Genomic DNA, 24,741 nt, shown 5'->3' with positions numbered 1-24,741 from the left:
CGTGCGTACGTGCGTGCGTGTGTGCATGCGTGTGTGCGTGCGTGCATTTGAAGGCTATGTGTGTGTTGTGTATCTGGGATCTTTATTAACCTCGTTTCAGATGACTGATGGGTCTTCAATTCAATCTAACCGAATATGTCTGTTCCACTTTATTGTATCATGACAGCTGCATTACATTATCTGTCTGTCTGTCTGTCTGTCTGTAGGGAGAGACGGAGGCTGGAGATGGAGAGATTGTCCAGAGAGGTGAGACCCATTCGGTTTACTGTAAAATACACTGTAACCCATTTAGACCTGAGGCCGATTCTACAAATTTAAGTTCACTTTGCTTTAAAACAAAAATGATAGCCTATATTCAAGGATTGTGCCAATTTTCATGATTTTCCCAAAAATGGCACTTCTACAAGCTAACAGTGCCTGCTTTTGAATAGCCTGGAAACTCGGCTAATTAAACGAAACTTATGAAATGCACAAATGGCGGAAATGGCTAACCGACAGTTTGAGAGTGTGCAAATGGAACAAAAATCAATTTGCGGGTCCTTGACATGAAAAGGTTTGGGAACTACTGCCCTAGACCAGTGGTTCCCAAAGTGGCGTCCATGCAGGCACCCTTTGCTCTGTTCCAGTCTCTCTTCTGGTGGTTCATGAACATCTGCGTTTTCTCCTCCCATGCAGGCTGAGGAGCTGAGGAGACTGGAGGAGCTGCGACAGGCTGAACATCTGGCCGCTCTGACCGCCACCCCTACGCCCACGGAGGAGCAGGAGGCCTCCTCATTGGAGGAGGACGAGGAGGAGGAGGTGTCAGAGGCAGGAGAGGAGGAGGCGTCCACAGCCATCCGTCCCCAGGAGGCGTCCAAGGTGGAGGAGATCTTACGGTTGGAGCGGGAGATCCAGGTTAGTGACGGCATTCATTTTGACTGCACATTTTTGAGTGGTGCAACCACTCCAAGGAAATATGTCCCTATGTCCATCCCTATGTCTGTATGTCCCTATGTTTAGGGTACCAACAGGGGGCGCTGTTGCACCACTCACTTCAGACAGGTCTGATTTTTATAGTTTTAGTCATAGTCTTAGTCATCTGAAACATTTTAGTTTTAGTCCAGTTTTAGGTTGACTAAATATCATAACAAGAGTTTGGTCGACTAGTTGATTTAGTGAACTGAATATCGCCAGGATGCCTGATGTATTCTTGTGTGTGTGACGGAAATAGTAGATCGGCTATTTTCGGAGTGTGACACCCACACACAGCCAAGCATATAATATGACTTGTCTTAGTTCTACTGCATGTCTTCTCCACTAGTCGTCCCTAATCTCTCAAGAACAGATTCCGAGCTGCGGGGATTAGTGGAATGAAAACAGTAGGTCCCCACCGGGAGAGGAGGGCCAACGGGCCAACAACTTCTATATGCATGGAAGACAATGGAAACGAGCCTCTGGGGCTTTGTCCTGTTTTTTTTCTTCTTCTTATTCAATTCTGACCGACTGTTTTTCCAACCAATGGGTGCATGCAGGCGCTGCAGCGTCAGAAGGAGAGGGAGGAGCTATCTCTGACGGAGGCGTCGCTGCTCCGCCTCGAGCTGCTGCGCGACCAGGAGCTGCGCCACCTGGAGGAGGAGGCGTGCCTGGCGGCGCAGCACTTCCTGGACTCGCTCAACTTTGACGAGATCGACGAGTGCGTGCGCAACATCGAGACGTCGCTGGGCGTCGGTCCCGGCGAGGAGGAGAAGAAGGAGGGTGGAGGGGGAGGAGGAGGAGGAGGAGGGAGACACCCAGAAAGGTACGCTAGAAACAGTTTTTTTCCCCTTTTTTTAAGTGGGTGCCGCATAGAGCTATAATACAATCTAGAGGATGGATTGAGGAGCCCCCGCTATTCACTTCAATGGAAGTTGCTCAGTGGCGTTTTGAAGCTACAACGAAACGACTAACTCTTCCGGGTAGTACCCCTCGAGCGTTGATATGATTGTTTGGCCCCTATCATAGTACCCCTCGCGCTGTTCTTGTGGTACCTCTACGTCACGTCCTATGTCACGATTCATTCAAAATGTAACCTGGGCCTGCAGTAGCACTTTTGACCAGTAGGGACGGCGGCTTCATGCCCAGCCATTCTGCAGGCTCGGTGCCGCGCTGCACTCTATTAGCCTCGCGTAGCCAGACAATATAACACTGCGTGGATTCTGCCTGTGGCAATTAGCGTTGCAAAGAGGCTAGTACCCTATTGCAGTGCTTCTCAAACGTTTGTTTGTCTCAGGTCACCCCTGTAGATAACTTTTTCATCCACGGCACCCCGAATTACATCGTTACTTTATAGAACCTCACATTCATGTCATATTGCGGTACGTAATTATGTAAATCTTTCACCCTAACATACAGTATGTGTCATGAGGAAAACCTCGCACCCCAGCCATTTATAATGACCATCTGCACGAAAACAATCTGCTCATAAATCCATCCATGTAATCCATAGTTAGAGCCAATTGAGAATACAATGGAGTAAGAGAAAAAAATATCTAGCATTGAGGCGGGTGGGAGGGGCTTTTTGCGACCACGTGGTTTTCTTGTCGTAAAAGTCGTCCTACTGTAGGCAGTGTATGAGTATAAAAAAAGAGGACGGTTTCGGACGCACAAGGTTATGACAATTACGTTTTCATCCTTGTCAATAAAAACATCGAATCCATCGGCGAATCAATCGTGAAGGGAGGAAGAGGAGGACGTGGACGAAGGTTTCGGCGCCGACGACGAGGCGTTCAAAGACTCGCCCAACCCCAGCGAGCACGGCCACTCGGACGGCCAGCGCACCAGCGGCATCCGCACCAGCGACGACTCGTCGGCCGAGGAGGACCCGTACGCCAACGACGGCGTCCTGCCGCCGCCCCTCCCGCTGCTGACCCCACCCACCATGACCCTCCCCCTGCCGCCGGTGCCACACCCCCCTCTGGCCCCCGCGCCCCCCGGAGGCCACAGCGCCTCGTCCAGCGGAGACTCCGCCTACTGCCTCCCGCAGGTATGTAGGCTACTGTACGGCCCCAACGGTGCCGTCGTTGTAGAATTGGCCTGATTGTAGTTATTTGGAGCTAATTGGAGTTATTAACTGCAATTATTTTTTAACTAATCACACTTATATGTTTTTAATGATTTTGAACTATTCACAGTTATTAATTGGAATTATGCTAGGCTAATTACAATTATGAATTGCTATTTTATTGAGCTAAATGGAATTATTAATGGATATTATGTTTAGCGAAATACATTTTTATTATTACATTATATCACTATATATTCTAATGTTCAATATACACGTTTGTAGATCAGCCATTTTCAGCAAATGTTTAAAAAAAAACGTGTGGGGCAAACGTGTATGTGACAATGAACAGTCAGCTAAACTCCGACGACCTTGACCTCCCCACCCACAGGGGGCGCCCTCCTCGGAGGCTACGTCAGACGAGCTGGTGGAGTTGATCCCGCCGGACGAGGACTCTGACTACGACCAGGACGACTATGACGAGGGAGCCATCGTGTCCAGCGGCAGCCTTGCTCTGTCGGGGCCCCGCAGCGCCGGGTGGTCCCCGGACTGCAGGGGCTCCGTGGGCACCTACAACAGCTCAGGGGCCTACCGCTTCAGCTCCGAGGGAGCGCAGTCATCGGTGGGTATACAACTCTACGCCTGTCACAGTTATGACATAATCGCCTAATCGGAATTATTTGAGATAATCACAATCGTTATTTTTGCGTTTTTGTCGTTTCCATGATGAAAAATGAACATACATGAACATAAAATGAACATACATTTTCAAAAAAAAATCAAAAATAGTAGAAATACCGTAGCAGAAGTTTACATGTCACTTTGTGACGAGTTGTAAACTTGTAGATATTACTATTTCCGCTATTTTGTTTATTTTTTTGGGAATGTATTGTGTCAGTGATTTCTCATTTGCCATATCTGCCCTGTGTAATTTATGATTATAAAGCCTAAAAGACAAACAGAAATACAAATTGTAACGTTCCAATGTTCAATGTATAAGTCAATGTGTAAATTATTTGTGTGACAATTAATAAATCAACTAATTTAACTTGTAATACCAGTAACACATTATTACGTCATGTTGTCGCGCAGAAACCTCTTATCTCCTCCAATTATGTTAACTTTTCGTGTGATCTTTTGTAAATGAATGCCCTATTGATCATGCTACAGCGTCACACACAAGCATTAAAAGCAGCGAGAGCAGAGAGGAGGAGAGACAGACAGTAGGACAGCTGAGAGGGAGACAGTGTAGAAATGACAATAATAATGATACAGATGATGCGTCTCAGTCGTGAATTACAGGCTAACTTTTAAAACATCATTGTGTTCCTCTTCATATTCTCCATGGCAGTTCGAGGACAGTGAGGATGACTTTGATCGTTTCGACACCGATGACGAGCTGTCGTACCGACGAGACTCTGTCTACAGCTGTGTCACTCTGCCGTACTTCCACAGCTTCCTCTACATCAAAGGTGTGTGTGCGTGTGTGCGTGCGTGCGTACGTGCGTGCGTGTGCGCATGCGTGTATTTTCTACTTACTTAAGTAAAATCAATACCACCATGTCGAAATACTCTGATAGACCTACAAGTAAAAGTTTGATATAAAAATGTACTTGAGTAAAAGTAAAAGTAGTATTTGCATCAAAATGTAGCTATACTTAAAATTGTGCAGATCGAATGTTCCATTTCACTTTTTTTTTAAAACTCGACCCAATGCTTGCGAACCAGTGTCATGAAGTGGCTCCACATGATTCCATCCTTCTATATTAGTGTCCATCTGTTTTCTAAACTGAGTTTCTGCTGTGTCTTGTCACCACTAGATGGCACTGCAGTCATTATAAAGAAACCACATCTTTCTTCTGCATCATATCAGTGGTTCTCAAACCTTTTCATGTCAAGAACCCACAAATTAATATAGATTTGGCCACGGAACCCCATCTGAACAGAATGTAGGGACCCCAATACAAGATTTGTTTTGTTAAAATATATTTCAAAAACTATTTTACAATATCATGTTTTTTTGGAAATGGCACAAGATGTGGCGTGTTGTGAGCTTGTAGGCTGGACATTTTCAAATAGCCAACAGTGATTATTAGCAGCACTATGTAACCTTTTAACAACTAGCCCTATTATGTCCCACAAAATTATGAAGTTTCATGTTTAAGTAATAACACTCATAAATATGTATTGACTCAGGTTGGTCCCTGCTAGGGGCTTGACTATTACTACATATAGGGGAGACAGTGAGTTTCATCCTGACATTCTCTCTCTCTCTCTCTCTCTCTCTCTCTCTCTCTCTCTCTCTCTCTCTCTCTCTCTCTCTCAGGGGGCCTGATGAACACGTGGAAGCGACGCTGGTGCGTGCTGAAGGATGAGACCTTCCTGTGGTTCCGGGCAAAGCAGGAGGCCCTGAAGCAGGGCTGGTTGAACAAGAAGGGCGGCGGCTCGTCCACGCTGTCGCGGCGCAACTGGAAGCGCCGCTGGTTTGTCCTCCGGCAGAGCAAGCTCATGTACTTCGAGAACGACGGCGAGGAGAAGATGAAGGGCATGCTGGAGATACACCACGCCAAGTAAGGCACCCGTTCACTAGAGCTAGGGGGTCTTTTATTCAGAGGAGAACTTTAGACAAACGGTTTAAGTGGTTAAATGTCTGAAAATACGCATTGACATCAATCCAACACTGCTGTCAAACAGGTCTGTGAAACTATCGATGAAATCTATGAAAAACTTTGAAGAGCCCTGAACTATATTAATTAAGAGTTTAACTAAGCCTAATTCATAGCCTGTAGTAGTGATATTGCTTGCAAACATTGGTTGAAAGTAGCTATCTGAAGGGCGCTCGGGTGGTGCAGCGGTAAAGTGCCTGACCACCACCACAGAGGCCGCGGGTTCAAATCCACCGCGGTGCATCTGGCTTTGCTCAACGTCTACTGTCTGTATGTGAACACCGTGTTGGGGGGAGGAAAGCCGGACGGGGAGGACGGGATCTGCAAACTCACCGCACGGCGCGCAATCATGATAAATGGGTTTGTTTCATTGCAGAGAGATCGTCGACATCACAGGTAAAGAGAACGGCATCGACATCGTGATGGAAGAACGAACCTATCACCTGATCGCAGAGTCTGCTGAGGACGCCAGGTCTGTCTGTCTGCCAGTTGTCTATGTACAGTACAGTACCCTGCATGTAGCTGTACAGTACAGTATGTACAGTACAGTACCCTGCATGTAGCTGTACAGTACAGTATGTACAGTACAGTACCCTGCATGTAGCTGTCAGCGTTTTGTCTGTGATTATATTATTTGCGATATATGTTCTTTATTCTCCAATAGTCTCCTCCGTGCATAGTTCCAGGTTTCCAGAAGTGTGTCATATACACTGCATGTTACATGTTCCAGTTAATTTTCCCATAGCTACGTTGGATTGGCTCAGCCAGAAACATTATGCATTATTCGCATGTGTTTCCGGTTCAAATCTGCTGCCGAGGGCCAATCAAATGAAGTTACTGTATGGGAAAATGGACCGGAACAGGAAGGATGTGCAGTCAGTATGTCATCTTCTGGAAACCAAAATGAGTGGCAAATTGAGTGGCAAATTGAGTTTAACGTTGTTTAATGCAATCAGACCTTTCTGTTTGGTATTGGCTGTCAAGGCCCGAAAGTAGTTTTTAGCCACTCAGTTCCCACATTACGCGTATGATGCAACCTTTATAAAATTAATACTCGTCTCAGGAAAATAAAAGAAGACATATCTCACGTTGTTTTCTGCTGTGTTGCTTTTTGGTACCCTGTGTAATTTTATATCTAAATAAACAAAAATGTGGGATAAGAATTTTAGTTTAAAAAAAAGAAAGACCTGGAACTGCAGTTATGCACAAAGCCTACTCTAAGACACACCTTGATCTTGTACAGTTTGTTAATATGAATATTGTTATTATTTTTGTATTGCCTTTACAGTCAGTGGTTCAGTGTTCTGAGTCAAGTTCACGGCTCTACGGAGCAGGAGATCAGAGAGATGCACGACGAACAGGCCAACCCCCAGAACGCTGTGGTACGTACTGCTCGCGTGTGCGTGTGCGTGTGCGTGTGCGTGTGCGTGCGTGTGCGTGTGCGTGTGTGTGTGTGTGTGTGTGTGTGTGTGTGTGTGTGTGTGTGTGTGTGTGTGAGAAATAGACGTGAGGACCAAACTCCTGGTCCACAGAAATGGTTAAAGTGGTTTTGGGTTAGGATTAGACATTTAGAGGTTATGTTTAACACCCCAATCGCCCAGGACGAAGTTCACCGTCCTTTCTATTAGTAACGCCCGACGCCCAAGACAAAGTTTTATGCAAAAGACAACGTTTATTGATATGAAAACGGATCGCATCGCTCCACAGCCTAGGAGCGCCTGTTGCTCAATCCTCGATGTTGCGCAACAGTGAGACGTCATCGAAAATTTCCCCCCCCTGTTTAGCCGACAAGAACGAAAATCTTAAAACTTTAATAACTCTCAATCTAAATCATCCCGTCCAATTCTAAGAAAAGATCATGTGTTAGACGGGCCCCCGCTGTCCAGTCGCTAGTCACGATAGATTTAATCTTACCTCCTGTTGTTGTCGATCGCATCGAGAGTGTTTTGGCTACATTTTGCTGCTACAGCCACATCCGGCATAATATCCGGTCCGTCGGTAAAAGTGCTCCGTTTCTATAAATCGATTGGGCACTATAGTTTAATGGATTAAATAACCCCGGGCAATTAGAGTGTTTTAATCGCTTATTTATTAGTTTTATTAGAACAGTGTAACTTAAAGCAGCACTGTGTAACCTTTTTAAATTAATAACATCTGTATGGTAGAGTATGTGAAATTGTGAATATAATATAACTTGTACAAGTGGGGAGGTTGTATCTTGTCTCTCTGCTCTTCTATTGAGACATTGAGGTCGTGTCAAAGGTCATGTCTCACCTAGACACAGCATCTGACACGAATTCTGACCTGATGGTCAAGATTCAATTTATCCCTTGAGCAAGCAGGATGGCTCTATTAGCTCAATGGTAAAAACAAAATGTCAGCACTTGCACAGGAACCCAGGTTCAAATCCGGGAAAGAGGTATAGAGCTTGTAACTTCAAATTCAGACGTTGAAAGGTGTAACTCAGACTTCATGGTTTGGTTTAAAAATGTCCCCCAATTTATTTATTTTTGAAATGGCATTGATAAAATTGCTGTGCTAAAATGTACATGTCCTCACAATCATGTGTGTATCTCTGTGCGCGGTGTGTTGAGAGAATATGCCAACCACAGTGAAATAATGATGAGACTCCAGCAAGGGTGAGAAAGGTCGAAGTCATTATCTACTCTCTACTGTCTGCACACATGCACACTCGCACAGACTTGCACGCACGTGTACGCAGTATGACAACTCATTGTTATGCTCCCCCCTCTCTCTCTCTCTCTCTCTCTCTCTCTCTCTAGGGTACATTGGATGTAGGGATGATAGATTCGGTGTGTGCGTCGGACAACCCAGAGAGGTGAGCAGCAGACAGCATACTAATGACTCCACCCTCCTGGGAAAATCACATCTGCACACCTTCACTCACACACTGTACATACTGAATATAAATGTGTTTTTGTCGGGTTTTTTACATACATTGTATGTAAAAAAAAAAACTACAAGCCTTGAGTGAGCTTGTGAACTTGTAGATCTGAAAGAAAACATAAAATGTTGACACATGGAGATACAAGGTTTCTGCCTGACACTTTATTATTAACACTTGAGTGTCTGAGGTCTTTCTGACCCATTTTGAGATTTTGAAGTTGATTATCTTTGCCCGTGAAGCTCTCAGAAGGTTCCCCTTCCATGACTTTTACTAAATATTAGATTAAAATCATCTCTGTTGTCTTTTCCTCTCCTCTCCTCTCCTCTCCTCTCCTCTCCTCTCCTCTCCTCTCCTCTCCTCTCCTCTCCTCTCCTCTCCTCTCCTCTCCTCTCCTCTCCTCTCCTCTCCTCTCCTCCAGGCCTAACTCCTTCGTAATGATAACAGCCAACCGGGTGCTCCATTGCAACGCTGATACCCCAGAGGAGATGCACCACTGGATCACTCTGCTGCAGAGGTCCAAGGGAGACACACGCGTCGAAGGACAGGAGTTCATCATTAGAGGTAACGCACGCACGCACGCACGCACGCACGCACGCACGCACGCACGCACGCACGCACGCACGCACGCACGCACGCACGCACTGGATGTAGTACATGACATACAATTATTTCCAGTTCACTCACAACTTCTATTAACTAAGCCATTTATTTATTTATTTATTTTCATATCAAGGTCCAGGTATTTATTCGGCATTTGAGCCACGGACCACCATTCGATGAGATTTAGCCTCTCAGATCTAAAAATTGGATAGCCAAAGTATTTGGTTAAAGTGGTTTAAATCTAAAGTGATACAGATGCCTTTCCACTTTTAATGTGTTAAATGAGCAGTGGTGATGGTGATGGTTATGATGATGATGATGATGATGATGGTGATGATGATGGTGGTGGTGGTGGTGCTCCTTCATCAGGGTGGCTACACAAGGAGATGAGGAACAGCAGCAGAGGGTCTCTGAAGCTGAAGAAGCGCTGGTTCCTCCTCACCCACAACTCCCTGGACTACTACAAGAGCTCGGAGCGCCACGCCCTGAAGCTGGGCACGCTGGTGCTCAACAGCCTGTGTTCTGTGGTGCAGCCCGACGAGAAGGTCTTCAAAGAGACAGGTTTGAACAGTGTTTTTTTTTAAATATACATTCATCTCTACGCGCTTGTAACACTCCAGTTCAAGTGTGATTAAAAACATCACACCCGTGTGAACTGAGTGGTGTAAGGTCTTATTTAGCCTGTCTGACGTAATGAAATCATGTCTGACGTAATGAAATCACACCCGGGTGAACAGGGTGAACATAGCAACCATGCTCATTTTTAGGAGTGGTTTACACCACTCAATAATGAAATCACACCCGGGTGAACAGGGTGAACATAGCAACCATGCTAATTTTTTCTGCACTAACAAAGCCAGTTGTAGGAGTGGTTTACACCACTCAAAAACAAAACAGAAGTGAAAATTCCGCTGACTTATGGTGTCTATGGGAACGCAGTTTTATAGAATCGTAATATCTCGGATTCTTCTTTTTGGATCAAAACAATCACCGGTTACAAAATGTATGTTTCTGGTGAATTAAATAACATTATTTGTGGGACTTCACGTTACAGCGATTATTCACTTCCTGATTCCTGGTTTCCGAGTGAATCGGCTTTCAAAATTATAGGGTCTATTATCTCCACAGTTTCAGTCGTAAATTAAGGCCCTACTTGATCATGCGTGATCTCACACGAAAGCATCAAACATAACAGATCCGCAAACTAAAAAACCATAGATCCATGTGACAGAGGGGTCAAAGTTGAACGAAAGTTGCGCTATATGGTAGAAATAGGTCAACAATTACAAATGACGATAGTTTTGTGGATTGATGGATTTATTTTTAACGAGTGACCCCCACCAAATGACCGGAACTACTTAATCACCAAACCGAACTCCCACCACGGGAATCAATTAATACCTTTGTAACCACTATATTAATGGCAAGTATTTCCTACAGCTTTATGTCCAAAAATCTGCTTTTACAATAATAATTTATAATAATGGGATTGGAGCTAAATGTCTAGACTAAAAAGTCTAAATGATTGTGTCTGTGTATCATTTCAGGCTACTGGAATGTGATCGTGTGCGGTCGCAAACACTCCTACCGCCTGTACACCAAGCTGCTGAACGAGGCCACCCGCTGGGCGAGCGCGGTACAGAACGTCATCGACACCAAGGCCCCCATCGACACGCCCACCCAGCAGCTCATACAGGACATCAAGGTATGACATCATAGCATAGCACCTTTCATGACATCATATCGTCTCTGTCGGGTGAAAACCTAATTTTGTGTGTGTGTGTGTGTGTGTGTGTGTGTGTGTGTGTGTGTGTGTGTGTGTGTGTGTGTGTGTGTGTGTGTGTGTGTGTGTGTGTGTGTGTGTGTGTGTGTGTGTGTGTGTAGGAGAACTGTCTGAACTCAGAGGTGGTGGAGCAGATCTACAAGAGGAACCCCATCCTGCGTTACAGCCACCACCCACTGCACTCCCCCCTGTTACCACTGCCTTATGGAGACATACACACTGGCTGTAAGATACACTCCCCCCTGTTACCACTGCCTTATGGAGACATACACACTGGCTGTAAGATACACTCCCCCCTGTTACCACAGCCTTATGGAGACATACACACTGGCTGTAAGATACACCCCCCCCTGTTACCACTGCCTTATGGAGACATACACACTGGCTGTAAGATACACTCCCCCCTGTTACCACTGCCTTATTGAGACATACACACTGGCTGTAAGATACACTCCCCCCTGTTACCACTGCCTTATGGAGACATACACACTGGCTGTAAGATACACTCCCCCCTGTTACCACTGCCTTATGGAGACATACACACTGGCTGTAAGATACACTCCCCCCTGTTACCACTGCATTACGGAGACATACACACTGGCTGTAAGATACACTCCCTCCTGTTACCACTGCCTTACGGAGACATACACACTGGCTGTAAGATACACTCCCCCCTGTTACCACTGCATTACGGGGACATACACACTGGCTGTAAGATACACTCCCCCCTGTTACCACTGCCTTACGGAGACATACACACTGGCTGTACGACGACGCACGCATGCACGCACACACACACACACACACACACACACACACACACACACACACACACACACACACACACACACACACACACAGACGTAACAAAGATGTCCATTTGTTGCTATTTACACATTTACTAATAATAATACATTTTGCTTATATTGCACTTTACATTTGAAACAAATCTCAATGTGCTACAGTATAGATTAGGCCTACATTTTTTGCTTAAAAACAACACATCTAAAAAAAAAGGAGTATACAGTTTTATAATAAAAAAGCAGAATAGCTAACCGAATGCTTCATTAAAAAGTCTTTAGTCCACTCTTGGAGACAAATATCAGAAATGTTTCAAATGTATTTGAAATTGCACACAATAAAAACTGCAGTTTTTGCTAATTATATTTAAAGGCAGTTGCTCTGTTCAAAATACACCAGTAGTTCTTCTAATCTCCACCTCTCTCCTGTCCGCAACGTGAAGCTGTGAAGAGCAAGGCCGGCTACACCACCACCCTCCAGGAGGAGGCGCTGAAGGTGTTCAGCTCACTGCAGCACCTGGAGGGCGTGGGGGACCCCGTGCCGGTCATCCAGGGGGTCCTGCGGACGGGTCAGGAGCTGCGGGGCCTACGAGACGAGCTCTACTGCCAGCTGGTCAAGCAGACCACGCGGCCGCCGCAGCCCAACAGCCCGGGCAACCTGTGCACCTGGAAGATTCTGGCGTGCATGTCCTGCACCTTCCTGCCCTCCCGGAGCATCCTCCGGTACTTCAAGTTCCACCTCAAGAGGTGAGCGGCTGAGAGCCTTGGACCCACTGGTTCCCTAACAGTGGCAGAGCGCCTTGGACCCACTGGTTCCCTAACAGTGGCAGAGCACCTTGGACCCACTGGTTCCCTAACAGTGGCTGAGAGCCTTGGCCCCACTGGTTCCCTAACAGTGGCAGAGCGCCTTGGACCCACTGGTTCCCTAACAGTGGCAGAGCGCCTTGGACCCACTGGTTCCCTAACAGTGGCTGAGAGCCTTGGCCCCATTGGTTCCCTAACAGTGGCAGAGCGCCTTGGACCCACTGGTTCCCTAACAGTGGCTGAGAGCCTTGGCCCCACTGGTTCCCTAACAGTGGCAGAGCGCCTTGGACCCACTGGTTCCCTAACAGTGGCTGAGAGCCTTGGCCCCACTGGTTCCCTAACAGTGGCAGAGCGCCTTGGACCCACTGGTTCCCTAACAGTGGCTGAGAGCCTTGGCCCCACTGGTTCCCTAACAGTGGCTCGTTGGGACCCATTTGTGGGTCGCGGACAATTTTCTTTGTGGTCCCTTAATTGTTTTGTTTCCTAACGTTTTATTTTTAACCCGTTATTGTTATTTTTGGAATAGTAATACCTCAATTTTTCACCGACTTTTGTCCCCCCCATGATAGGGCCCCCCGTTATTATTATTATTTGTATTAAAGAAGGGTACCTCAAATTGGCAGTTGCCATATTTTTTTGATTTTGATTTTTCTTTTTTGAATTTATTATATTGGGTAAAATATACCTGGGTTTGGTGATGGTGTGACAACATTTGGGTTTAGACTCAGAGTTCTTTATTGTCCACTCAAATATGCCCACCACAAGCCCACATGGCAATGACCCCTGCGTGGCTGGCCTTGTGTTTTTCAGGAGCAGGGAGAAGTTTCCCGGCACAGAGTCGGATCGCTACGCGGCGCTCTGCCTGGACTCCCTGAAGAAGACGCGGCACAGAGAGTACGTCCCCTCGCAGGAGGAGATCCGAGCCATCGTGGCCCGCCAGGACATGACCACCACGGTGCACTGCCACGGAGGAGGCTCCTGCAAGATCACCATCAACTCACACACCACTGCAGGAGAGGTGAGAGGCTGGCACACTCCCCGCCACATATGTCTGAAAACACACATTTAACATGGATCCAATATGTAGGGGTGTCACCTGCTTCATCTATCTTAGCTATGGGAGTCCTTGGCCTGGAAAATGTGACCCCAGAGCAATCGACTAGCTGCACACCCATCCCTAGTTGTCATGTCATGTCTGATGTTAGTGTGTGTGTGTGTGTGTGTGTGTGTGTGTGTGTGTGTGTGTGTGTGTGTGTGTGTGTGTGTGTGTGTGTGTGTGTGTGTGTGTGTGTGTGTGTGTGTGCTCGTTCAGGTGGTGGAGAAGCTGATCCGCGGCCTGGCCATGGATGACAGCAGGAACATGTTCGCTCTGTTTGAACACAACGACGTTGCCGATAAAGCCATCGAGAGCCGAGCCGTGGTGGCCGATGTCCTCGCCAAGTTTGAAAAGTGAGAGAGAGAGAGAGAGAGAGGGAGGGTTTCATTTCACGCTTTCAAGAGTTCAATTGTTGTTAAACAACTGCATTACTTAATTTACAAGAAGTCTACACAATTAAAGAATGTAGACGAATTGTTATTTTGATCAATGTTTGCCTGTTGTCTCTTATTGTGGACAAAATCTTAACCAACAACAACAAAATATTCAAAGTTTTGGGTCTGAGAGGCTAAATCTCATCAAATGGTGGTCCGTGGCTCAAATGCTGAGTATATAATGGACCTTGGTGTAAAAACGGTTGAAAACCACTGTCCTAACGTGTTAAACCACTGTCCTAACGTGTTAAACCACTGTCCTAACGTGTTAAACCACTGTCCTAACGTGTTAAACCACTGTTCTAACGTGTTAAACCACTGTCCTAACGTGTTAAACCACTGTCCTAACGTGTTAAACCACTGTCCTAACGTGTTAAACCACTGTCCTAACGTGTTAAACCACTGTCCTAACGTGTTAAACCACTGTCCTAACCCACTGTCCTAACGTGTTAAACCACTGTCCTAACCCACTGTTCTAACGTGTTAAACCACTGTCCTAAACCACTGTTCTAACGTGTTAAACCACTGTCCTAAACCACTGTTCTAACGTGTTAAACCACTGTCCTAACGTGTTAAACCACTGTCCTAACCCACTGTCCTAACGTGTTAAACCACTGTCCTAACGTGTTAAACCACTGTCCTAACCCACTGTCCTAACGTGTTAAACCACTGTCCTAACGTGTTAAACCACTGTCCTAAACCACTGTTCTAACGTGTTAAACCACTGTCCTAAACCACTGTTCTAACGTGTTAAACCACTGTCCTAACGTGTTAAACCACTGTCCTAACGTGTTAAACCACTGTCCTAACGTGTTAAACCACTGTCCTAACGTGTTAAACCACTGTCCTAACGTGTTAAACCACTGTCCTAACGTGTTAAACCACTGTTCTAACGTGTTAAACCACTGTCCTAACGTGTTAAACCACTGTCCTAACGTGTTAAACCACTGTCCTAACGTGTTAAACCACTGTCCTAACGTGTTAAACCACTGTCCTAACGTGTTAAACCACTGTTCTAACGTGTTAAACCACTGTCCTAACGTGTTAAACCACTGTCCTAACCCACTGTCCTAACGTGTTAAACCACTGTCCTAACGTGTTAAACCACTGTCCTAACCCACTGTCCTAACGTGTTAAACCACTGTCCTAACCCACTGTCCTAACGTGTTAAACCACTGTCCTAACGTGTTAAACCACTGTCCTAACGTGTTAAACCACTGTTCTAACGTGTTAAACCACTGTCCTAACGTGTTAAACCACTGTCCTAACCCACTGTCCTAACGTGTTAAACCACTGTCCTAACGTGTTAAACCACTGTTCTAACGTGTTAAACCACTGTCCTAACGTGTTAAACCACTGTCCTAACCCACTGTCCTAACGTGTTAAACCACTGTCCTAACGTGTTAAACCACTGTCCTAACGTGTTAAACCACTGTCCTAACGTGTTAAACCACTGTCCTAACGTGTTAAACCACTGTTCTAACGTGTTAAACCACTGTCCTAACGTGTTAAACCACTGTCCTAACGTGTTAAACCACTGTCCTAACGTGTTAAACCACTGTCCTAACGTGTTAAACCACTGTTCTAACGTGTTAAACCACTGTCCTAACGTGTTCTGATCCTCTAGGCTTTCAGCCAGTCCAGACGAAATGAACACCGGCTGGAAGTTCTACTTCAAGCTCTACTGCTTCTTAGACACAGACAACGTTCCCAAGGACAGCGTGGAGTTCGCCTTCATGTTCGAGCAGGTAAAAGAACTCGCGTCATACTCTACCTGCAGTGGTGGGAAAAAGTACTCAAATGTTTTACTTAAGTAAAAGTGTCAATACTGCAATGTAGAAGTATTTTATTACTAAGTAAAAGTCTGGAATTAAAAGTTTAGTGCAAAAGCATTGGCATCAAAATGTACTTAAAGTAACAAGTGGAAAGTACTTATTTTTCAGAATGTCCTATTTCAAATTTACAAATATATAAAATCTTTTGAAAATAGCAGATCTACAAGCTCACATTGCATCGCGACGCATGAGCTTGTAGATCGGCTAGTGAAATTAGCTATTTTCACTTCTTAAACATTTGTTTTCTCATTCATGGGATTGCCATTAAATTACTGAAAAATATAATGTAATTTTGTAAATGTAAATTTGATATAATAATTAAAAACAAAATGTAGGAAGTAAATTAAGGGACCCATAAAAATGTGTCCACGACCTACAAATGTGTTCCGACCCAGTGTTTGGGAACCAGTGCTTTACACTATCAAAATAAAGGCAGAAAAAGCCCCCCAAAATATGTTATTATTATATAAAAACAATGTAATAAATCCTGCTCACCCCCAGGCTCATGAAGCGGTGATTCGGGGCCGCTACCCGGCTCCAGAGGAGACCCTGCAGTTCCTGGCGGCGGTGAGGCTCCAGTACCTGCTGGGCGACCACAGCCCTGGGGCCGCCGTGCCCGACATGTCCCAGCTGTTCCCCACGGCGCGACTCCGCGCGCGCGTGCACAACTCCGCCAAGAGCTTCGCGCCGGGCGCCAACGCTGCTGCGGCGGGTTCCACCACCTCGGGTTCGGTGCAAGGTAGCTTCTCTCTCTCCCGCCAGTGTTGATTTTGGCAGGAAATTTGGATTTAGTTTTTTTGGTCGTAATCTTTTGAATAAAACTACTGGATACTGTTATACTCTTATTTCTAGTTTATTGAAATAATGTCATGTACATTTGTCCAGTGTATAGCTTACTACAGGCCTGGTTGACTATATTTAGAAGACATTTTGAAGATCTTGCTACTGAAATCTTCGCCTCTGGGGGTCCCTGGAACCACAGGGGACCACAGCCAAATACATATACATCTTAGGACAAGCGTCCTAAGAACAGTGTATTGCGATGTTGCTACTTCAAAAGATTTTAAACCATGTCACATTTTGCGCTGTAAACAATAACGTCGACTGTGATTCCAACAGCGTCGGAGCGCGGCAGCGCGACTCTGGAGAAGAAGCGCTCCAGCTTCCTGGAAGGGACGCTGAGGCGGAGCTTCCGCAGCGGCTCACTGAGCCGCCAGAAGATGGAGGAGGAGAATAGCCTGGAGGCGTGGCTTCGGGAGGAGGTGGGGGCGGTGCGCACGTCCCTGCTGGACAAGTGGAAGAAGCTGCAGGGCATGAACCAGGAGCAGGCCATGGTCAAGTACATGAACCTGGTCAAAGAGTGGCCCGGCTACGGATCCACCCTGTTCAACGTCGAGGTGAGATCACATACATTAATAACCCTATTATTATTATTAAATTGGTCAAAAAGTGGCCTGGGTATGGATCCACCCTTTTCAACGTTGAAGTTCAAGTTCTTTATTAATGTCCCCGGGGGGCAACTTTGTTTGCAGCAGATCGTAGAGGTTTGAAATGTAAAAACAGTACAACACAGGTGATATTTAACTAGTATCTACTGTGCAACCAGTATGTCTGTCCTGCAGCCTCACACTAGGGTCTGTGTAAACAGACCATGTTATCACATGTTAACATAATCTTCTATTCATTAAAACAACTGACACATTTTAGCTGTCTTAGGTGATCATTTTGATTTGATTTTGTAGAACACCCATGCTGGGTAAATCATTTCAAGGATAAGACGCAATACATTCTAGGACTTATACACTATAATAAAAAAGTGCCTTATTTTGTGTGTTTGTTTGGCCCCTTACTACCAGGAAGCCCCCCTTTGTGCCATATTTGGAGACTGGTGTGCTGTGGCAAGGCGGACGGACACGCACACAAACACAATCCATTGCTTCTTAATTAAAACAGCAAGATGAGAATCCTCTTGTGCCAAATCACAGCACACGTCTCAAGACACGTTTCCATGTGTAGCGCTGACCGTATAGCAGACCTAACATGACCCTCATCAGCTTAGCGATGGTGGGGAGCACACAACTTCCCTTTAACGGGAAGAATCCTCCAGCTGAACCTGATTCTGACTGAGAAGGCCATCTGCCTTCACCATAGAGAGGGGGGGGGGGGGGGGGGGGGGGGTGGACCTTCATTGGTCCCATGAGGGAAATTGCAGTTGCCAAAGACAGTACCGCAGTTAAGATACAGATTACAAGACAAGAAAAACTAGATTGTAGACAAAATTAACGGTAGATTTAGTACTTGACTAAAACTATAACTAAGCCTTGCCGAGCCATATATACATTTCGGCCATTTGAAAATAGCTGATCTACAAGCTAAGAAATGCCATAAATAAAAAAGTTGTGAATGCAAAGCACTGTGAGCTTGTAATAGCTTGTGATAGGCTATTGTCATTATTTTGGGTCCCGGGGAGACATAAAATTTCTCTCTTGGGGTCACGACCAAAAAGGTTTGTTCATGTGTGTTACTGTATTGTGTTGTGTTGCAGTGTCGTGACGGCTCGTTCCCAGCAGACCTGTGGCTGGGCGTCAGCAGAGAAGCCATCTCGCTGTACAAGCGAGGAGAGCCCTGGCCTCTGGAGGTCTTCCCTTACGAACAGATCCTCTCCTTCGGCGCTCCGCTGCCCAACGCCTACAAGATCGCCGTGGAAGGACGAGAACTGCTCTTTGAAACCCCTCTGGTATGGATCTGATCTCATTTGGTTTGAAACCCCTCTGGTATGGATCTGATCTCATTTGGTTTTTAAACCCCTCTGGTATGGATCTGATCTCATTTGGTTTTTAAACCCCTCTGGTATGGATCTGATCTCATTTGGTTTGAAACCCCTCTGGTATGGATCTGATCTCATTTGGTTTGAAACCCCTCTGGTATGGATCTGATCTCATTTGGTTTTTAACCAAAAAATTAAAAATTAAATAAATGAATATTTAATGATATGATATACTATATTTAATAAATACTCTTTGTTTTGCCGTTTTCAATAATTATTTTCCCAGAGAATCAAAATATTTATGGTCTTGATGATTCACCAGGAACCTGGATGGCTTTGATTTTTTGACTTAAAATAATAAATATTTTTTGGAATTGTTGCCAATTTCGTCCAATTTATCCTGCATCCTGTATGGGTTCTTTCTCCTGATTGGATGAAATTGGTATCCTGACCTGAAGTGTATTTTCTGTAAAGAGCTGGAGAGAACCAAAATACAAGATCACTTTTATCCGCTTTAATATATGTCTTAACTTTTAGTCCATATAAAATGTAAGCATAACATAAAACAAAATAGTTTAACAACATTGTCTTTCTTTCTCCAGGTGATGGACATCGCTAAGCTAATGAAAGCGTACATCAGCATGATCGTCAAGAAGCGCTACAGCAACTGTCAATCAGTCAGCAGCCACGGCAGCCAATCCAGCGCCTGGTGAGGCATCTGGCCCCACCCAGAGTACACACCCACTAACCCCTCCCCTCTCCCCTCCTTATAACCATTCACCACTTTCACCAGCGGAGGTTGCTATGGAGGCCGAGCAGCATCGGCCAATAATCGCAGGCCAAGCAAGGACGCCTATATCCTCAGCATTTGTGGACATTCAAATGCTCGAGTTAAACTTGGTTGTGTGCCGATGCGTGGAAGCAGGCCACGCAACTGCGTAAACATCTGGCGTACGGAGCAGGAGAGGAAATGACGTCGGGGTTTGAGCTGGATTCAAACCTGTGATGTCACGCAACACTCTGGACATTCCGTACGGTCAGGGTTCAGGGTTCGATTCCAGAGGCAGTCAATCAAAGTGACCTTGAGTAAGGGCACTTAACCCCTGTACTGTACCAGCTCTGTCGTACAGCGTGCCAATCTGTGGCTATAAGACTGTCAAATTAAATGCCTTTGATTATGGTGAACAACCACAGGCTGTGCTGTTGATGCTAACCAGCTAGCTCTATGTTTGTCATGCTAACTTAATTTGTCTGTACGCTATTGGTTCAAGGCTTTGTTTCAGATTGCAGCCAAATCCGATTTGTTTGTCAAATCTGGTATTTAGGACTGACTGTTAATTTGCAAGTCATCAGCTCGGATTTGTGTATTCATACGTCGCCAAAAACAGCAGAGCTCAAAGCTTGGCTATTTTCCGCAACCAACACTGTCGTATGACGAGGTACAAATCAGGCTTCAGTGGCAGATTGTCCGGAATGTTTTAGAAATCATATTGAATCAACATGAATCATATTTGAAACCACCTGGGAAGTTCTTTTCCTTCTTGCTGTTCTGACTTGATTAAAATCTGATTCCAATGAAGATCGGCCAAAAATCTGAGTTGCGCTGCCATGTGTGACCATAGCCTTTAGTGTTACTGAGACTGTACTATATTATTTACACCCAGGATGGTTGGGGACGAGGAGCGCTTGTTTCGTGTGTACCTCAATGCCCTTAAATCACTTGGCGACAAGGCAGGCGTACACATACACACGAGGCCTTGAGGCTCGCTCCGAGCCAAGAACCACGAGGGGAGCGAGTGGCCATGACAAAAGCATTGCCAAGCGTGCTGCTAAGTACTCCTTGTCGGCAAACAAGGACGGCATAGTGTGTCGTGTGAGGCAAAAGGAGCGCTTCCTTCCTGCCGGCTCAGCCATTAGCGGGCCAAGTCTTCCTCAGCTGTCCTGGGGGAAAACACTTGTGTGCGTGTGTGCGTTGGGGCAGAAAGAATGTTAAAAAAACTAAAAGGAAGTCAGAAAAGACAGAAACTGTTAAAAGGTCTTAGGAATTCTCTGGGACTCTCGTTAAGGACTATCTGCAGGATTTGACTGTTATGTAAATAATTTGCAGCCAGAGTTCGGTGTCCACTGTCCAGCACTTCAAGTGGGATCGTATTTACGAGGACTTACGGAGGTCATTCATGTGCCTGGTGATGTCACGAATACATATACCGGTAATGATGATGTCAAAAAAAAAGAAAAAAGACTGAAGCTTTTGGTTCAGGTGTGCCCCTCAAATACCACTTCTGTTCAGAAAGGTGCTGTGTTATCCCTTGAAACAACCGCAGGTTTGTACCAGGTCAGCCTTATCCTATTAAGACATGAGACCAGATTCTCTCTTCTTTAAAATGTCTTCTAAATCTTGACAGTTTTCTGAAAAACATATCAGCGGTGCTCAAACATTTTGTGGACCTACAGTATATGTGTCAAGGACCTACAGAATGATCTGTATTATTGCCCCCCCGGACCCCCATCTGAAGATATTTTGTTCCAGGGACCCACAGAAGCAAATATTTGAGTTAAAACAGTTTGCTGTGAAAGAATATATATTCAAAGATTTGCACACATTTTCAGCTTGTTATGAACAACAATTTTTCAATAGCTAAAGTAGAAAATAATTGGTTAATGTAGTTAAACGCTAAAGTGACACAGATGCATTCCTGGTCTTAATGGGTTGGATCTAACATTTTGTCGCTGTAGGTGGAAACCTTGTCTGTGACTGGGATCCAGTCTAGTTATTAATTAGTCACAGGCTCTTTTCTTTGTTTCAATATTTATAATACCAACAGACTCACTTTACCACTTTCAACCTGGCAGACCTATTATGGGCATGTCATAGTCGAAAATGTTCAACTACAAATAAATCTGCATCGCATCCGCAGCACTATGACAAAATATTAAATAGGGCATTAACTTGTCAAAACAATGCAACAAGGTTTCTTCTAGACAGTGATGAAAATGATATCTGTCTTCAATCTAACATTCAGTCTTCTTAACATTTGTCAAAAGCATGGCGCCACGTTGAACCGTTATCAAACCAAAGAGCAATGACACTGTCGAGGGCGGAAAACGACTGATCATTTTCCTAGCGATTGTTCTGTCGATTACTTTGAGACACAGATTGAGTAGATGGAAATGATACCATCTTACAATGAGCATTAATAAGGACCAATTATGCGAACATATGGTTGAAAATAGGTGAAGTGCTCATTTGCTCATTGTGTGCGTGATGCAGCCTGGTTCCATATTCATAACCCCTGTGGTCACAGTAGTGAGCCCAGCTTTAAAGGATTTAAAACCCCTGTGGTCACAGTAGTGAGCCCAGCTTTAAAGGCTGCTATAGAGAGTATGTTTAAGTCACGGGGGTCTCCTCGTCTCTCCAGCCCTTTAATAAACCGAAAATACATTTTCAGGTGGGTTACAAATTTCATCCAATGAGGAGAGCAAACCACACAAAGACTGTTCAAGTTTTGCTTGTTTATTTGTTTCATCACTTCCAATTTCACTTGTTTATCCTATATCCTCAGTATGAGTAATGCCACAGACGAAAAACAGTCTAAGTCCACACTATTTATCCATAAAGTATAAATGATAGATAAGGGGTCAGGACAACGAGGCCTTTTCGTGGAGGGGTCAGAATGAAATTTGGACTTAGACTGTTTTTCGTCTGTGGTACTCAGTTGTCTCTCCTGATTGGATGAAATTGGTATCCAGACCTCTGAAAATGTGTTTTCCGTTTACTAAAGACCTGGTTATTGAACAAACAATCTACTGTATAGCAAGAATTACCATCTGAATTTAGAACTATTTAATACTTATTTTAACACTAGACAGACAGTACAGTATCATAAAAACCTGTTCAGAATGCAGTACAGTACAATATCTTAAACAAAGTGCCAGCCTTCAGCATTTCAGTGGAATCACCGCTGGCGGTAGCTCCATTCCAAAGATAAACGTGTTTGTTCAGGTTTCCTAACTCAGTGCCTTCTTGTATATAATGTACACTTCCTTTATATTCATCCATTTGGGGTTCTTTTTTATTATAAATGTGCAATGTTATATAAATATTATATATTATATAATCAGTGGCTGTACATTTTATAAGTCTTTGCCTTCTCCCTTTTTTTCTTTCTTGAACTATGATGACCACACAGTGATTTTGTTGAGGTGATTTTTAAGGTATATTTTCTTTTCTTTTCCGGACGTACAGAGAAGCAAAGTGATGAACAGTATACCAGTGTCTTGTTTTGTTTGTGTATTAGCTTTGTTACTGAAACGATGATTCTAACAATAAACGTATACATATTTATTCTGGTGTCCCATTTATGGTTGTTGCCACTATGACCTTTTTAGAAGGTTTTTGATTGCATGCTAAGATACTATTCTGTATTATGGCATGCTATGTTATGGTATTTCTTTGATGGTTTAGATAGGAGTGGTTCTGAAAGGAGTTTGGGGATCCCTGGGGGTACGAGGGACCCCCTCAGTATGTGCAACTAGTAGTGTGCCAAAGTTTGTACTTTTTGCTCCTTTAAATGGCCATTGCTAATGCCATTGACAATGCATTGGGAAATTAAGGTTAAATATATTTTTTAAATATGACACTATTACTATTACACTACACATTAGTAAGTAAAGAATCTCAGGCATGTATGTCCACATTAAGGTGGATATTTCTAAAGTTATAGAAATATACTATAAATAGGTTGGAATGGGGTTTCTAGGTTTAAGTATGTAGGACTATTAGCATGCCAATGTTTGTGCTATTGCCATTGAGAATGCATTGGGCGTTTAAGTTAAATAACTCAGAAACTACAAAACATTTCAAAGTAAAACGTTCCAGCATGTGTGCCCACAGTAAGCTGAATTATACAAAATGTGAATGGAGTTTCTAGGTGAAAGTGACCTGTTGACGTGCCATAGAGCTGCCATTGAGCCCCATTATAAATGTATCAAATTTGAAAGCACTATATTTCTAAAACTATGAAACATTTCAAAGATTCCTTTTCAGGCAAACATGTCCACCGTAAGATGAACCTAAATAGGTTGGAATGGGGTTTCTAGGTGTAAGTATGTAGGACTAATAGCATGCTAAAGTTTGTGCTATTGCCATTGAGAATGCATTGGGCGTTTAAGTTAAATAACTCAGAAAATACAAAACATTTCAAAGTAAAAAGTTCCAGCATGTGTGCCCACAGTAAGCTGAATTATAAAAAGTGTGAATGGAGTTTCTAGGTGAAAGTGACTTTTTGACGTGCCATAGAGCTGCCATTGAGCCCCATTATAAATGTATCAAATTTGAAAGCACTATATTTCTAAAACTATTAAACATTTCAAAGATTCCTTTTCAGGCAAACATGTCCACCGTAAGATGAACCTAAATAGGTTGGAATGGGGTTTCTAGGTGTAAGTATGTAGGACTAATAGCATGCCAAAGTTTGTGCTATTGAGAATGCATTGGGCGTTTAAGTTAAATAACTCAGAAACTACAAAACATTTCAAAGTAAAAAGTTCCAGCATGTGTGCCCACAGTAAGCTGAATTATAAAAAGTGTGAATGGAGTTTCTAGGTGAAAGTGACTTTTTGACGTACCATAGAGCTGCCATTGAGCCCCATTATAAATGTATCAAATTTGAAAGCACTATATTTCTAAAACAATGAAACATTTCAAAGATTCCTTTTCAGTCAAACATGTCCACCGTAAGATGAACCTAAATAGGTTGGAATGGGGTTTCTAGGTGTAAGTATGTAGGACTATTAGCATGCCAAAGTTTGTGCTATTGCCATTGAGAATGCATTGGGCGTTTAAGTTAAATAACTCAGAAACTACAAAACATTTCAAAGTAAAAAGTTCCAGCATGTGTTCCCACAGTAAGCTGAATTATAAAAAGTGTGAATGGAGTTTCTAGGTGAAAGTGACTTTTTGTCACTTGGCTATAGCCCATGGTCAAAAATGATGAAAAACGAGGATTTGAAAAAAAGACGAAAAGCAC

The 24,741-nt window shown here is 44.2% G+C and overlaps 1 protein-coding gene across 1 annotated transcript in view; it reads left to right on the top strand.

Moving 5' to 3' along the window:
• myo10 (myosin X) overlaps positions 1–23,057 on the top strand; it is a 151,717-nt gene extending 128,660 nt beyond the window's left edge. The window contains exons 24-45 of the mRNA XM_079529117.1: positions 207–246; positions 676–894; positions 1,512–1,777; positions 2,695–3,001; positions 3,411–3,641; positions 4,371–4,491; positions 5,346–5,589; positions 6,062–6,157; positions 6,974–7,067; positions 8,469–8,524; positions 9,012–9,154; positions 9,563–9,754; positions 10,741–10,898; positions 11,078–11,201; positions 12,220–12,523; positions 13,391–13,598; positions 13,893–14,029; positions 15,738–15,858; positions 16,447–16,684; positions 17,065–17,342; positions 18,491–18,682; positions 19,315–23,057. Of these exons, the coding sequence (XP_079385243.1) occupies positions 207–246; positions 676–894; positions 1,512–1,777; positions 2,695–3,001; positions 3,411–3,641; positions 4,371–4,491; positions 5,346–5,589; positions 6,062–6,157; positions 6,974–7,067; positions 8,469–8,524; positions 9,012–9,154; positions 9,563–9,754; positions 10,741–10,898; positions 11,078–11,201; positions 12,220–12,523; positions 13,391–13,598; positions 13,893–14,029; positions 15,738–15,858; positions 16,447–16,684; positions 17,065–17,342; positions 18,491–18,682; positions 19,315–19,425 (3,880 nt within the window). The 3' untranslated portion in view covers positions 19,426–23,057. The remainder of the gene's footprint in view (positions 1–206; positions 247–675; positions 895–1,511; positions 1,778–2,694; positions 3,002–3,410; positions 3,642–4,370; positions 4,492–5,345; positions 5,590–6,061; positions 6,158–6,973; positions 7,068–8,468; positions 8,525–9,011; positions 9,155–9,562; positions 9,755–10,740; positions 10,899–11,077; positions 11,202–12,219; positions 12,524–13,390; positions 13,599–13,892; positions 14,030–15,737; positions 15,859–16,446; positions 16,685–17,064; positions 17,343–18,490; positions 18,683–19,314) is intronic.
• Positions 23,058–24,741: the final 1,684 nt, after the last annotated feature.

This window comes from Electrona antarctica (assembly GCF_951216825.1).
Source record: "Electrona antarctica genome assembly, chromosome: 19".
Lineage (NCBI taxonomy): Eukaryota > Metazoa > Chordata > Actinopteri > Myctophiformes > Myctophidae > Electrona > Electrona antarctica.
Note: the sequence above shows the minus strand (reverse complement) of the source record. Positions and strands in the feature narration are given on the sequence as shown.